Source organism: Lineus longissimus, chromosome 1, assembly GCF_910592395.1.
Source record: "Lineus longissimus chromosome 1, tnLinLong1.2, whole genome shotgun sequence".
NCBI classification, from domain to species: domain Eukaryota; kingdom Metazoa; phylum Nemertea; class Pilidiophora; order Heteronemertea; family Lineidae; genus Lineus; species Lineus longissimus.
The window spans coordinates 5595007-5610593 of NC_088308.1; the positions used below are offsets into that span (position 1 = coordinate 5595007).

At 39.9% G+C, this 15587-nt stretch overlaps 2 protein-coding genes across 36 annotated transcripts in view; both read right to left on the reverse strand.

Annotated features, from left to right (window-relative positions):
- Positions 1 to 485: 485 nt before the first annotated feature.
- On the reverse strand, positions 486 to 3415 carry LOC135486478 (uncharacterized). The gene is made up of 2 exons (XM_064769279.1): positions 2883 to 3415; positions 486 to 2014 (listed from the first exon to the last, which is right to left on the reverse strand). The coding sequence occupies exons 1-2, from the start codon at positions 3236 to 3238 to the stop codon at positions 1852 to 1854; spliced, it is 519 nt and encodes a 172-aa protein (XP_064625349.1). The 5' UTR covers positions 3239 to 3415; the 3' UTR covers positions 486 to 1851.
- Positions 3416 to 4862: 1447 nt separating this feature from the next.
- The window catches only part of LOC135486484 (serine/arginine repetitive matrix protein 2-like), a 99250-nt gene continuing 88525 nt past the window's right edge, over positions 4863 to 15587 (reverse strand). For 33 of the 35 annotated variants that reach the window (XM_064769460.1, XM_064769491.1, XM_064769325.1 and 30 more), the window contains 9 exons: positions 11184 to 11320; positions 10805 to 10890; positions 10462 to 10617; positions 9939 to 10053; positions 9505 to 9615; positions 8995 to 9181; positions 8339 to 8789; positions 8016 to 8182; positions 4863 to 7725 (listed from right to left, as the gene is read on the reverse strand). In XM_064769460.1, coding sequence (XP_064625530.1) covers positions 7724 to 7725; positions 8016 to 8182; positions 8339 to 8789; positions 8995 to 9181; positions 9505 to 9615; positions 9939 to 10053; positions 10462 to 10617; positions 10805 to 10890; positions 11184 to 11320 — 1412 coding nt within the window. In that variant the 3' untranslated portion in view covers positions 4863 to 7723. Of the gene's footprint in view, positions 7726 to 8015; positions 8183 to 8338; positions 8790 to 8994; positions 9182 to 9504; positions 9616 to 9938; positions 10054 to 10461; positions 10618 to 10804; positions 10891 to 11183; positions 11321 to 13163; positions 13395 to 15587 lie in introns of all 35 variants that reach the window. The other 2 variants (XM_064769565.1, XM_064769574.1) reach the window with 1 other exon arrangement.

Here is a 15587-nt window from a genome sequence, read left to right on the forward strand (position 1 = left end):
GTCGTGGGGTCTATTGTATGCCTAGATATTTTTAGATGCCCGACTCATGGTTTATCATAGGAAGATCTATTTGTATTTATTCCATTGTATGCACTGCCCTAAACTTCAACATGTCCCGTGGACAGAATATGGGGAATGCTTTTACAATGGAGGGGTGTTTGTGACCTATTTCACTCACTATTGTATTGGCAACACTCAGCTTTTTGATAATGTTCACCTAAAAATGCAGCAGTCTAGTCAACAGCGACATTTCAACTTCAGATTGTAACAAATAATACTATGCTTTCTATCAGAATAATAGTATGGCACCAGTTGGTCAAATGTTTGCACACATTTTGGGATGAATCCCAGAGCTGTCCTCTGTCTATAAAAGTACTTTGTCATTGTCGTAATTGTATTCTCTGACTTGTCCTTAAAGTCAAGTTTTTGCAACATTTTGAATGCATTCTCTGCTTCAATGTCACACAACAACAAAAACTCGACTCTTCGAATTCCCTTATTTATTACAATAGTACATCAAAAGAGGCTACAAGTAGTTACAATGTAGTGAGCAATTGTAAAAAAATCATTTTGTTTTTCGCGAAAGACATTTTATCGGTCATATGTACATTACATTTTCAGACAGAATATAATTATCTGTTAATCAGTGCTTTTGACCAGGTTTCTATAAGAAGAAGCCCCGACATGTACACTGTTCATTGTACAACCACAGATATGACAGACGACAGAGATTCAGTTAGAACTGAAGACAAAATCACGGACAGTTAGAGTACTGAAGGTTATATTGTAGGGCAGCTGACAGTGCTGTAAAAAAAGGACTACGAGAAGCATTGCGTTGGGCTGCAGATCACATTTTTATGCTTTTGGTCCATTCAAACCTTTTGGTCAAAATATAACTGTGCCCAACCCGATCACGTAAAATTACGCTATTGAAATTAAAAGTGACGAAAATGAATATAAACTGACCAAATGGGATTAGCATGTACACAAGTAGTGGACTCTCGTTGTACAACAGTCGGCTCAATAACAGCCCAAGAGCAGATGTTTCTAAAGAGGCAAATCTATTCCAACAGACCTTTGACCAACTATCACCTGGCCTTTACATGTAGGGCTACTCTAGGTCGCATTGACACATTTACTCAGTCATCCTCATTTTCCAGTTACGGTAATGAACAGCAAGGAATAGCACAAAGACAATGAAATAAAACAATGAGCATCTCAGAGACGAAAATTCAAATTACTATTACATGTTTTTGGACTAATTCAGCACACCAAAAAAGCGCACATCGGTATTGGCGAGGACATCTTTAAAAATCAGCTGATTTGACAGTGTTGCTCAACATAGCCACAGGTGTCCATCAACCGCTCTTGCCCTTGCATTTGAATCAGAGGACTTTGCAAAGCCAGATATTTAGTATTGGTCAAAACTCCACTACGGAATTCCAAAATACTGACTTGGCATAGCCTTGTCATGGGAATGAATATAATTCCATCAAATATCATTTATAAGATACATGTACTATTACTTGTGCACGAAGTTCGTCAAGTGCCATTTTTTTCATTTAGAGGGAATGGGCAAAACCACGGCTAATGGAAAATGCATTAGGACAGCCATGTTCAATGCTTCACCTTGGCTATCGGCCATGTTGACCTTAAGTGTAATTGACACCAAACTAGGAGAATGGAACAGTACATATATGTACATTTCAATGGTACAAACTCAAATTTCACAAAAAATTCATCATTTCTTGCACTAGCATTTTTAAAACTTCTAATGTCACATCATCATTGACAGTGTCCTACTTGGCCTTCTTGTTGTCGACAGGATGAAATGTAATGATATCGATTCGTTTAATTCTTGAATCCAAGCGTAAGAGATTTGGCCAAGTCCATGTAATCCATATCATCTGCGTCGTTTACCGTAACGCTAGCCTTGAGATCGATCCTATGTTCAATTTCGGGTTTTGCAGAAGCACCGCACAACTTTCCCCTACCCTTGGTATATTCTGGGATCCTGAAGATAAACGAATTTAAACTGATTATCCAAAGATCAAGTTTACTTGTATCTCAAATAGACTTACATGCACATGTATAGAGCAGACTGTTGTCCATCTACATGTACATGAGTAGAGCAGACTGTTGTCCATCTACATGTACATGTATAGATCAGACTGTTGCCAATCTACATGTACATGTATAGAGCAGACTGTTGCCCATCTACATGTACATGTATAGAGCAGACTGTTGTCCATCTACATGTACATGTAACTATTGTCGACATTACGAAGACCACAAAAATTCCTGAACACCAACCTTTGTGGATGCGACTCAGATGCAAAAATCTTGCAACCTTCTTGCACGCCACTTTAGCACGGTCCATAGGAGAAATCCAAGAACAGAGTCACACTATACATGTAAGCTAGGAGTTTGAAAATTGGAACATTACTATCTGTTGCAAGGGTGTACCTGGTTTAAGCAAGGTAGGTTAACTAGGCAGTTTCGACAAAGACAGACCAGAGCCCAAAACAGACTGATAACGCATAGAGCTTGCCGGTACTGGTATGGTGGTATTGGTATATTGATAAGTACTGGTAGCGACATCACGGAGCTTAACGAAGAAGTTTATCTGGGCACCGAGTGAAACACCTGGAACAAAGGTTTAGAGTGGCCAAGAGCATTAGCACATTGTCTGAAGTTGGCTTATGCCTTCCGACGTGTTCCGAGTGTGCACATTCAGTGTAGTTTGGGTTCTGGTCTGTCTTCGTCAAAATCATTCATAGTTTAGCAAAGTCGGCTGGGGTGCGGCGTGGGTTATCGATCACTCAAGTTTGACCCTGGCCATGCTGGCCAGCGTTTACTACCAGTATGGGACCTATACTCACCAGGCTATAAGGCCAAGTTTGGTCTTGCAAGTTCCACTTGTGCTCTTGAAGTAGAAGTCCCACGTGAAAAATCTGACACTATCTGGACAATCACTCATAATTTTCTTGACAAAATCATCGAACAATTTCTTCTCGTAGGGTAATCTCGCGTCATAATCATCAAGGTCTGGGATACTATCCTCCGCCTCTTTGAGTACATGGTTGGTCTCGTCTAACACCACCAAGGCACATTCCTTATCATCATTGAACTTCATGCACAGACATTTGTAGGGAGCATTTTTCATTCTGCCTTCCTTGGTAAACTTCGTAACGACTTCGTCATCCACTTTTATCCCGGCTACATTTTGGCTTGCCATTTTTGTAGTTGATTGGATAAAGAAACAGTATAGAATGGTCTATAAACCTGGTGGAATTCGGGAGGTCACTGTCAAACGGTTAAACGAAAAGAGAGGGGTCTTCACTGCCCTGTACTGTACTGAAGTCTGAATGCACTATAGAACTGTGTACAATGATTCACGATGCACAGAAAATTACACACGCTTAGTTACATAACGGAAACACCCATACTGGTATTGCGGATAGCCCGTATATAATGTATACATCATTTACACTATAGATCTGTACAACTAGTCTACAATGTATTTGCTTATTGTAAACGCGTCCAAATTATTCCAGTCATACCGGGAATCCGTTTTGTCGTCGGTCTTCGGTTCATTTGTCTACTTTTGGTCACACCTTGGAGTAACCAGACTGGTTATACTCTTCATACAGGGATTTGAACCCTGGTATTAATATGACCCAGGGAGATTGAGACACTGGAAGGATTTCAGTTCAGGGACATGGAGAATGAGACTGAGACACTGGAGGGATGGCCCTTCGCTGGCCGACCATGGCATCCAGGGACATTGAGATTGGACACTGGAGGCGGGATGGCCCTTAGGATGGCTGACCATGGCTTGCGGGGACATGGAGATTGATGGCCCTCAGTTGAGATTGTTGGCAGGGCGGCCATGGCATGCAGGGGCGCATTGAGACACTGGAAGGATGGTCCTTCGCTGGCCGACCATGGCATCCAGGGACATTGAGATTGGACACTGGAGGCGGGATGGCCCTAAGGATGGCTGACCATGGCTTGCGGGGACATGGAGATTGATGGCCCTTAGCTAGGTTGGCAGGGCGGCCATGGCATGCAGGGGCGCATTGAGATAAATGGAAGAATGGTAGGCCATGGCATCCAGGGATATGGAGATTCAGGCAGTGGAGGCACAACAGGCCATGACATCTAGAGAGGATATCTAGCTGGTCATTGAGAGACAACTAATATTGAATATTCATATATTCAATATTCACAGGGAGGGAGGGGAATCTTCAAGTCAGGCAGCAGAAAAACATTGAGCAGCCAAGGGAAAGGCACATGCAGTAAACCATTTCAGTACCACACCCGGTTGTTACCAGCATGTACAATGCATATTGGCCTGCAGCGATCTGTAGGCCTACTGCTAACTTTTCCCTCAGTTGTATTGTTTACCAGTCCTTTTATGTTCCAGGTTGGTCACTTCATAAATGAGTTGACAGCACAGTTTTCAAGTTAATAAAGACCCCGCCCCAAAGACAGGGCATCATCGGCCCTATTACACAATGAAATTCTTAATGAGCCAAGTTGGTATCCAGGCCAACCGCTATAAGACTGGTGTGGGCCATGCAGGAGTAATAAAGATTTTTTAAATCCCTGCAGTAGCAAGTGTTAATTGAACTGTCCATGTCAACAATGTCCAAGTGGTGACAGGTGGTAGCATCAATGTGGAGTCCTTCAATACTATGTATAAATACCACAGTTATCTTCAACAAGCTGTGATTCTCCATTGTACGAAATGTGGGTATTGATATATATATATGTAAATTACATGCAAAAACTCATAACGGTACCTCAAAGTGAATAAATGACAAATTGACTTCATAAAAAATCAAAACAACTTAGTATTTCTACTCATAGATGTTTATTATGCAAATTTATTTCATGCAAAAGCTTTTAACTACAAGAACAAACCTCAGCTCTCTGAAAAAGAGGTGATTCAGGAAGATTTTAAGATACATGATGTACAATTACCTAATCCTCGCCACAAACAGCTGAGTCAAGAGCTTACAACTGCAGTTTCAAATGCAAAATGATGACTAGCAGCGAACCATTCATAGACTCAATGTTAATACATAGTTTGATAATTTATTATGTTTAACTCAACGCTTCGAACCATAGTTTCTGTCAAGGAAAATTAACACTGAGATGAATAGAGAACAGAATAGAATTTGTCCACATTTTTGAGTCCACAAGTTGTGTTGCCTTGAACCGCACACCAGAGTCATGGATGAATGATTCAATTGTACATCATGTGCTTTCTAAATCCAGCTCAAAATACCCTCTTCTATATTTTGGTATTTTGCAGCAATTTCAAACATTTTCCTTCATTTGAAATGACTCATCAGCCTATAAACGTCTATAGAATCCTGAGACAACGCATCAGAGGAATATAAGGTCCACTCCAAGGCATCATATTTCCAAGGCTGATTTGGTATTTGATTCAATGATCATTGTATAGATGGGAGCATGGTGGATTTAAAAACATGTTCAGGTAACCAATCAATATCCAATGTAATTACATTGGTGACCTGTGCTGGCAAAATGTGTCACAAAGAGCATTTTGATGCATTTGAGTTGCATATTCTATCTGCAACCTCACATTTCCTCACCTTAAGATCATGCCTGCTTTGTAAAGTTCAGAATGAGGAGATGGAGAGTTTGGTAAAAAAATGAAGCTATTTTGATGCTGCTTTCTTCCATTTACTCAAAAATAAGATCTGCACACTGCCACTCATTTTGATCATGTTTGAACTTGCTGTTTTGAGACAGACTCCCTTATCAATAATAATTAATAGCTATATACAGATCGTTTGTTCTAGAATGCAATCTAGCATAAACTCTTCATAAATACTACTGAACTACTAAGGACCTAGCTAAAGCATTAACAGATCATTTCTGTACATTCATTGGTTAGAAGACAAGGCATCCTTTTATCACAAATCTGCAATTTACAAACAGGTTGACGTCTGCAGAATATAAGTGCACGCAGCCAATATATCAATACTATTACTAAATTTGAGGCAGGAAATGGCCATGAGGGCTGAAAGTTTTTTCCTTAAATCCACTTGAAGAAGTTAAAAATTCACCCAATATTGAACTCTGTTACACAAATTGTAGTTTAACATCAAAACGCGCATCAAATCATCCTTATCATTATTACTAAGTTGCACGGAGAGATTCTGCGATGTCCCAACCACAAGACCATGATCGGGTCAATTCAGTATAAAAAAAAACCTTGATCACATTTCAGGGATTTCCGAAAGCAAAAAAGTAGGTGGATTGTCCAATCAAAAGTGCTGAATTCTGTATCCATGGCATGCTCATCAGAAAAGAGCCAATGAGAATGATCGATTTTGGGGTTAGTTGAGGTCAATTTTGTTTTCGGAAATGGGTAATTACGTCATGAGCTATGATGGCCTATGTTCAACTTTACAGTACACTTTGATACTTCAAGAATAAATTAACAAAATTTCTTTTCCAATTTAGACCACTCCAACCTGATTTTGTAGAAATACTGAAAAATAATGTTTAAAAGGTAAATGAATACTGTAACTAAGTGTGCATTTACCTGCCGTTAATTAATCTCAATACCTCTAAGACTAATACTATCTGAAATTTTCATCACACATGTTAAAACCCCTTAAACTAATAACTTCTGATCTGAGGTACGATCGTGGTTCAAGAGCTTTTTACGATCTTGACCAGAATTGAACTTCAGGGTGAAGCAGCCCTCTCGCACCAGGATGGAAGTTTTTACCACTTAACTTTTTAACATAAACAAACTTAAGAATAACTGTACACTGCATACATGATAAACTCCTATACATGTGATAAATGTAAATGTACATGACTGTGCCGGAAATGCCTAGTTCAATATGGCTATAGTATGCACAGTATAGTATCATTGCAACTGAAAAGTGTCCTTACAAACTAAGAACTTGGGTTCTGAACATAAGATACCTTGCTTTAATTTCAATGCGTCTGCTGTTCAAAATCTCATTTTCTATATTCTGGTCTCCCAAAACAATCTAGGCAAATGACCCTAGGGTCAACAAGTACTCGTTGAATTAGAAAAAATACATAATTTACAATAATTAAAGCACCAGTGACTTATTATTACATAACCTGTGACACATGCCAGCAACGCATAACACCACGTCCGTCGCTACTTTCATTTTCAAAATCTAACTCTGTTATTTTCAACGGCGTCTGGATGACAACTCTGCATGATGGTTCATCATGACAGCACTGAGAGATCGGAGGTTAGGATAGCCTTTCACATCTACTACCAATCATATTGCAAACCGTGAAGCCTCCAGTGCTTTTTGTTTGTGAACTGGCTCATTTTCAAAAGCGTTAGACAAAATGGCTGTATTTGCAGCATAAATTTAATGGTTAACATAATTATTAGAATTGAGAGTTTGCATTTAAGGGTTTACAGGAATAGATGATGGCTGTCTTTACATTGAACTCCTTTATCCAGATCACTACCTGAATTTTGAACACAGGTTCGCCCAGAAAGTACTTCCAATTGCGTCTGACCAAATCGAACAGTCAAGTGGCCTGTGACAACACAAACCCTCATGTGACAAACAACTCATGGCTATGGAAGTTTACTTTCGGGCACCTGTAGCTCCGTTTTGTGTCGTAGGCTTTTGCACTTGTCCCTGCTTTATGACTCGATTCCATTAACAGCAGACGTGTGTCCTGCAAGAAAATTGCAAAAAAAGATGTCACAAGGTATTTTCTCGACGGATTTAGCTAATTCGGATGTGACCCTTAGCTCAGTGCTGTAATCACTGCTAGTTCCAAAGCAATGCGTTACTGACAGTTTATATTGAGAAACTAGACATTTGGTTTGCACAAGAAGAGATTTGCACATGATTATGAGGCGTTTAGTTTATATTTCAATGTTAACCATTGCTTAGGTTTTGTTGAAAATGTGTTCTACATTGTTTTGTGCAAGGGCAGAGCACTTGTCTCTATGATGTACTTACACACAGGCTGTACATAGTTCCCGGGGAAAGTTCCAAACTGTCCTGTCCTTGCATTAGTACCAACAAACCATCCGTCATCACACCGCTCCAATACATACACACTGTCGCCTTCGCGTAAGTCTAATTCATCTTGATTCTGAGGCCCGTATGCAAACACCGCTCGATACCTGAGAGAAGAGAATAAACTAGGTCAAGATCTGTCTAACTGGCTGAAGTTGAAATCACGAAATGTTAAGAAATATTTGAAAATTAAGCAATTGTATTGTGAATTAAACTAACAGTTCTGATAGAAAACACTTAAATAATTTTATAGTAAAACTTACGGTTTTAAAGGCTGCTCATGTTTTGGTTGAGGTGGGGGAGGCCCCTCCTTGTCTCTGTAATAACCATCACGACCCATCGATCGTCTGTCCAACGACAAGGTCCTGTCATACGCCGGCCTCGATTCCTTTTCCTTCTGTTGAAGTTTATAAGTCTCAATCATAGCACTTGCGGCATCCAACCGTGGATTATAATCCTGTGAAACGTTTCTGTGCCCGTCGCGTTTCGTCGGGCTGTGATCTTGCCGATGACTAGTGCTATCCCGCTTATCTAAAGTGTCAATAAATGAGTCCAAAGTTTGATTATAGTCACCATCCTTTGACGAAGAGTCGTACCGTTGTCGGCGATCTTGTCGTGGACTATAATCTTGGAAGTCAAAGTAATTTTCCCGATTTTGGCTTGGGGACATCATCTGATCGGGATAAAGGGGAGACATAGGCCGCACAGGGGTACCTGGAAATATTAGAATTTTAGTCAAAGAAATGTGAATGTAATGACATGACAGGCAAAAGTTCCTAGTTTTGGCTTTAAAACGGTGCGCTACATTCAAAATATTACTCTAGAGGCTTTCTACTTCTTGGGAAGAACTTCAGTGAATATCAACAAAACTTCGGCAATGGGGTGATACAGTATCTATTCAAAAACTTGGCAGACTTACCAGGTCCAGGCGTATTGAAGGCAGACGGTGCAGCTGATTGGACTACAGATGGCGCTGGCGTAATAAAGGGCGTATCCGGCTCTCTCTGGATGTCGAGGTACGAGATGGGTATAATACCTTGGATACCGTCCACCTTCGCCTCATACCAGTTTTCGTCGACTCTTCGTATCAATGTCGCGATAGCACCCTGGAATTGAAATTTGGCGTTAAACTTTTGCAAATCACATCTACAGAATGCTGCAGACTTAATACTAGGAAGTAAAGTAGCTGGGGTTACCACTTATAGTCCATGTGCACTAAGTCAGCCAGCATAACTTGCAGACCTGTCCTGTTGCCACATCAATGCAATTATTGACCAGATTCTATCACTGTCAGAACAACATCAAGGACTTTTAAGTGAAAACCCAAGATATCACAGCATGTTGTTAAACTTAATTGATGGTAACTAAAAGTTGCTAAATCCCTTTCCAGAACTGTGCACAGACCTATTGAGGACAAGACTTCCTTTACCTTTTTAGCAGATAATTCCACAGGAGACTGTTTCTTGAACGTATATTTGATCTTCGCTGTACCTTCTTGACTCAGTGCGATCGCTCGCGCCTCTTCCAAAGTTTTTGTGATCTGAAGGAAGCAACAAAACACATGTATAAGATAAGAACAGAGTAGCAAAGAAGAAGAGACAATGTTTGGATCTGGTACCCAGTTGAACGTACTGGTGATAGCGTGAACCTCTGACCAGGGCAATCAGTCCTGGCAATTAGCCCAAAGAACCTGTGTTAAAGGTAAAAGGGAATGGCTGGTGACAGAATTAACCAATCTCAAAGCTACACTCGTTTGTACTAATCAACATTATTCCCAGACATTGACAGGACTGGGACAGTAGTTTTAACCAAAATAGAAGACACTGAGTAATCTTTCTCTATCTTGTTCCCCGACATACATACCTCCACGTAGTTGACAGGGAAGATGCCCCTGTGTCCATGATGTTCACCTTCGTACCAGTTTTTATCGACCTGACGTGTCAGATAGATTACGTCACCTTTTCTAAAAGACAACTCCCTGAAACAAAGAAAGTCTCATTTCAACAATCATCTTCCATCTTGTAACTGTTCAATGACAGGATAAGTTCTTAAATCAGTCAATGTCAGCAGTAGCCCTTGGGTCAGCTTCATGCCTCTTAGTTTGGCCTGGGTGGTCTGATCTTTCGACCAGGTCTTTTTGTCCTCGGCATTACACAGGGGATTAAGGACAATGTCAACAAGTCTCTTGTAAAGATTGAGCACAAAACTTGAACTCCCCTCTACAAAATCCCAGCTGGACACAAGATTCTGGTCCCAACAGGCCCAAACTCAGAACTGCCTTGAACGTTTTGCCTGACCCCACCAGGGGTGACACGCTCTTACCCAGTATACAGAAAGTAAGAATACACACTAAAGGTCACATCCTACGCTGAAGAAAAAGACTTACTTTTGACTCTGTGACTTGAATGAATACAATGCCTTCGCTTTGCCCTTGATCTCTGTTGGACGATGTTTCTTATCAAACTTGGGGACGTGCATCGGGGCCATGTTCTCAAGGTCCTCACCGAACCGGTCGATGGGGATTGGCGACTTCTGCTTGGCACTAGAGGAAGACAAGTATACAGATCATATAACAGATTCAGGAGCGGCGTGGTCTAGATTCGTAAGTTCAAAACGTCATGGGTTTGACACCTTAAATGACACATCATTGTGTGACCATGGGCTCGTTTGCTTACCTATGGCTCTCCATCCCTTATGGGACAGTGACAATGCAATCATTTAAGACATACCTGAAAAAGTCAGAGTGTTTCCTCGCTTCATTTCTCGCATATTCCTCTTCAGCTCGTTTTCTTTTTTCTTCCTCCGTAATCTGGCGCTGAAAAATAAACATTTCAAATGAAGAATATCTCAGATTGAAAACTTAGACACAATCTACCCACATGTGGCCAATATTAGTCGACAAGACGACACATGAAGTGGTAACTAGCACTGACGTTAATCGTTGGAGATCTGTCTAACTTATGTGTAAAGGAAGTTACAGAGACCTATCATGGTCAATGACAACAAACTGAAATGGGAGTCACACCTGACAAATAGTTTTAAACATCTTTTGATTTTAACAGCTGATAGAATAAAGCGATTCGCCAGAGGACACCATCAAAATCTTACCAAATATTCCTTCCTCCTAGCCTCCTCTTCATCTCGGCGTCGCCTATCAAGCGTTGAAGAATGATGACGCTCTAACGTGCCAACCGGACTCTTATGGCTTGGGAGGTCCGATGTTGAGTGATGGTGCCTTTGACTCGCTAAAGATGAGATTAGACGGTCAGAAAACGAACCAATGATGACTATGGATGGTGACTTATGGGAACACATGAAGAAATATTATCAGAAATTAGAAAAAAACATTTCGATAAACTTTATCTAGAAAATAATCAAAATTTGTAGCAATCAGTTATTGGAGCTTGGATATATTTGAAATATTACAATAAACTGTCCTTGCATTAAAATGATATCTTTTTTACCAACACTGAGAAGTGATAACGTAAAACTTGAAGATATTACAAAGCAGAGCATGATAATTGAATAAACAAAACTTATTATATTCTGGCTAAGACTAAAAAAACCCATCATGTTGTAGTTAAGTAAGTAAGAAAGTAATACCTCAAAGCATCTGTTACTTCTAACCAGCAGGGAGTAGTCTATTGAAAAACCTTTTCTAAGTGTAACAAATGAAACACCATGGTCAGGATATGTCTTCTAAAACAGTTCTGTTATGAGTAACTTGCTTTTATTAGCCAAACATAGACATTAGCGGAGGCAGACAGAGAAAGCAACTAAACTGGACAGTTATAGCAGGCATCCCCATTACCATAAAAGCAGACACAAGTTTGCCAAAAACACAAGTAGTATAGCACAATGTTAAATGAATGAATATAGAAGCAGTTACTGACAAAGCAATGTGACCAGCTTAACTAACTGAAACACTGCATGAGGGGTCAGACGTTTTTGTAATATAAACATCCAAACAATTCCAAAGTTTCAAAATGCTTGTAAGACCCCTCGCCAAAGTTACAGATGCCACAATTAGACACACTTTTTACCACAACAACTTTAACTTCACATCAAAAAATTTAGCCTAGATTTAACCGACTTAAACCAAGATACATTCATCACAAATATCAGCACGTTACTTTTCCACGACAATTCAACAAGGCAAACCATCTTAAAATGTGAGTTTAGGATAGAAACAAAACAGAGTTTTAGGAAAGAAAGACCGGCAACCCATTCGCCAGAAGTGTTGGCATCATACAGATAGAGGACAGCATTAAACAATATTTGGTGAAACTTCCAACTGTTACAGTTGGCCTTTAGTACTATTTGATGCAAAAGCAGACTCAAGTTAGGAAGGCAACCCTATTTTGTTGTTATAAAGCAAGATATGAGAAGACCAGAGTTCTGAAATCGCACAACAACCCATTTTTGTTCCAAATTGAGCGTCTCTTGACAGCTTTCATGAGAATGAAAAACAGGCCATCGACCAGAGAACTAAAATTGGGGAAAAAATGGTGCAGTTGATTTGAGAACAGCAAGATTCTGGCAATCTTAGATGGTTACTCGGAACAATCTACAAAGCACGCCACAATGGTGGACACTCTAAGCTGAAACTGACAATACCGTGGTTAGCATGTTAGGATGCAAAGTCAGGGCAGTGCTAAGATTTCATTGTTGTACGGGCACAGAACATTTTGCCATCATGAGATATTCTGAGATGAGACTACTTCAATTTTCTTAATTTACAGTTTGATAATTTGGTATAGTCCACCTCATTCCCAGTCCAGTAAAACCTTCATATCCTGTGACCTGCTGGCCGGGTCAACACAGTTGGATAGCGACAATCACTTGCATGGAATATGAAAAACATTTTTAATGGTCAGTGGCGGAAATTGATAATGTGAGGCTTTAGATAACCCATCAATGCGCTTTTGTCAATGAATTTTTAGTAGTCTCATAACGGATACATCAAATCAATTTAGTACTGCCCCAACATTCAAGGTAATTACAAAGACGATGATTAGTTGGTATATACGTCAAGGTGTGAGTGCCCAAGCAGCATTCCTAATACGTAGACATCCTCCTACGGTATACCTTTAAGATTAAACGGGGGTGGGCTCTTTATTCCCAGGCGCTCAGCGGCTGATTTGGTTTTGGGAGGAGGCACAGGCTTATGTTTTTTTGGCGGAGGTGCAGGCTTGTTCTTTGATTTAGGGCGCTCGAGCGAACGAGAGTCGACGTGATCCTGATGCAGGTATTTCTCGTAAGCCCTCGAGCTAGGCGATTTTTGATCGTTTTGTTGAGGTGGGAAGTCTTCTTCGTCGTCTGTGTATAGACATGCACAAATTTTAATTAAGACGAATCAAAATTTCACAAAAGTCGAGATTTAACAATTGAAGTTTCTGACTAGGGGCATAAAGTGAAAATGTGCCATGCTTATAGTTTGAGGTACATTGTAATGTAAAACTTAACATATCCAAGATTTGAAGTTTTTCCAGCTTTTCCGTAACCTCAAGCTGGCGGATAGACCATGTTGTAAAGGTCATATCCCTAAAAGAAAGTCATTACACATACAATGCTGTTCATTTCTTTGGATTAACTTTATATTGTCATTATGCTGACTGACAGAACATTTATGCTACTTCAAAAAGCACATAGAAATGGACGCAAGTGGAAGCAGATGTAATGGCTATACAGGGCGGGGGAAAAAACGGTAAAGCACATCTTAATTCAAAAACTCTAATAGTACCTATCGATGGAGAATATTTCTAGAACAATATAAGATTGATGGAAATATGGCAGTCGATTTATTTTGGCTCACCCCATATAATATTGAACTTATCACATTTTCAATCGCAGTATACAAAATAACCCAAATCTATAACCCCCCCCCCCAAAAAAAGAAGTTTGTTATCAAAATTTTCACATTTCCACTTTAAAGCCCTGATGAAAAAGTTCCAATGTTAATTAGAGAGTTCAAGGTCAACCTGGAATCAAGGGAAAATAATGGTTTAACATGAATGCAGTAATAAAGGTCCAGTACACCTCTGTTTGTTCTTTGACCCATCTGTACATTCAATGTACAGGGTCACCTGCCTACTGTATGTGCTGCTCGATCAGCTGTGATCTGATGTTAAACTTGTTTGTTCCAAAAACAACGGGCCTGTTTTTTCTCTCTTGTACAGTTAGGTTATGTTTTTGAACTTGTAATGGTCTGTTGTTTAATGGGTGTACTGAACCTTTAATGAGATGGTGAACAAAAAGCATTTGGACATAACGTGTGAACTAGTGTTTAAATCAGTGCCAAGGCCAAGTTCACATAGAAGTTCACTTCGACTTTTCAAAATCAGATTTCAAAATTCACTAGTGAACAGAACAAAGTACAATGCAACAAGTAATTTCTTAAAGTGTGGGCTGCAAGATATTCACGTGTTCTGTTTCTTGGCTCACGTGTGATTCGATTCAAAGGAATGAACGTGCTCATCCACTATGATGGAAGAAGGTGAAGTAAAACATGACGCGTGAAAAGTGAACAACTTCTATGTATACTCAGTTATGCTGACAAACCAGACTATACTGTAAACCAGGAAATATGCGTGGCTAATGGCTTTCAGCATCCCAATAGGCGGCACTGAGTTTCAACAGGGTATGCGTCAAAACTGGGACAAAATTGATGTCATGTGTCAAAACAATGCTATACCCTCGTGATACATGCAGTCAGAGCAGCGTAGTTTTGCTTGTATTAACCATAGTTCGTGTTTTTGTGAAGTCACATAATGGTCAGAATGCAAAATCAAAGCTACGCCAAAGTTGCCATGAGAGTTTCTTTCTTGCAGTGTTTTCTTTTTGCAAGTTTCCTAGTCACGAAAAATGCGAAACAAAAACACAGACAAAAATCTAAGTTTACAGTATCTGGCAGCGAGCACTGCTAACCATGCACACTGACAGAATGAGCTGCTTTGGCAAAGCTCTGGTTCTGACCAGGCTATTACCAAGCTTACCTCATCTACTGGCAGAACATAGATAAACAAGACCACTCTATGAGGAATAGAGCAAATTTCACACATTGTATTCCAATAAAGCACACATTACAGTTTGATACTATTTGGTACTGCGCACCCCTGGCCAAAGCGGCATCAAAGCTGCATTAAATTTTGTTTACTAAATCAAATCAGTACACCACTCTTTGTCAAAACCTTTGTCATTAGTAGAGTTTGATCAAGCATCCTTTCAGCAATGAAAACTGGAACTCGGGTCTAAAGGTTCGTTTTTGCCCTTCTTTTTAGAACCACTAGCTTCGGTTAATAGGAGTGCATTTTAAAGGGAAATTCTCACAAAAACTACATGAGGGGCAGCCAAATCACAAATTAGGGCCAATTTCTCGGGATTTCAAAATGACAGGACCACTTATTTTTCCGCAGTTTTTTGTGAGAAGTCGCCTTTAATATGGATACATACAAACATTACAATAAAACAGTGGTCGTCATGGTACTAAATGGATCAAGACGGAACGTGTCA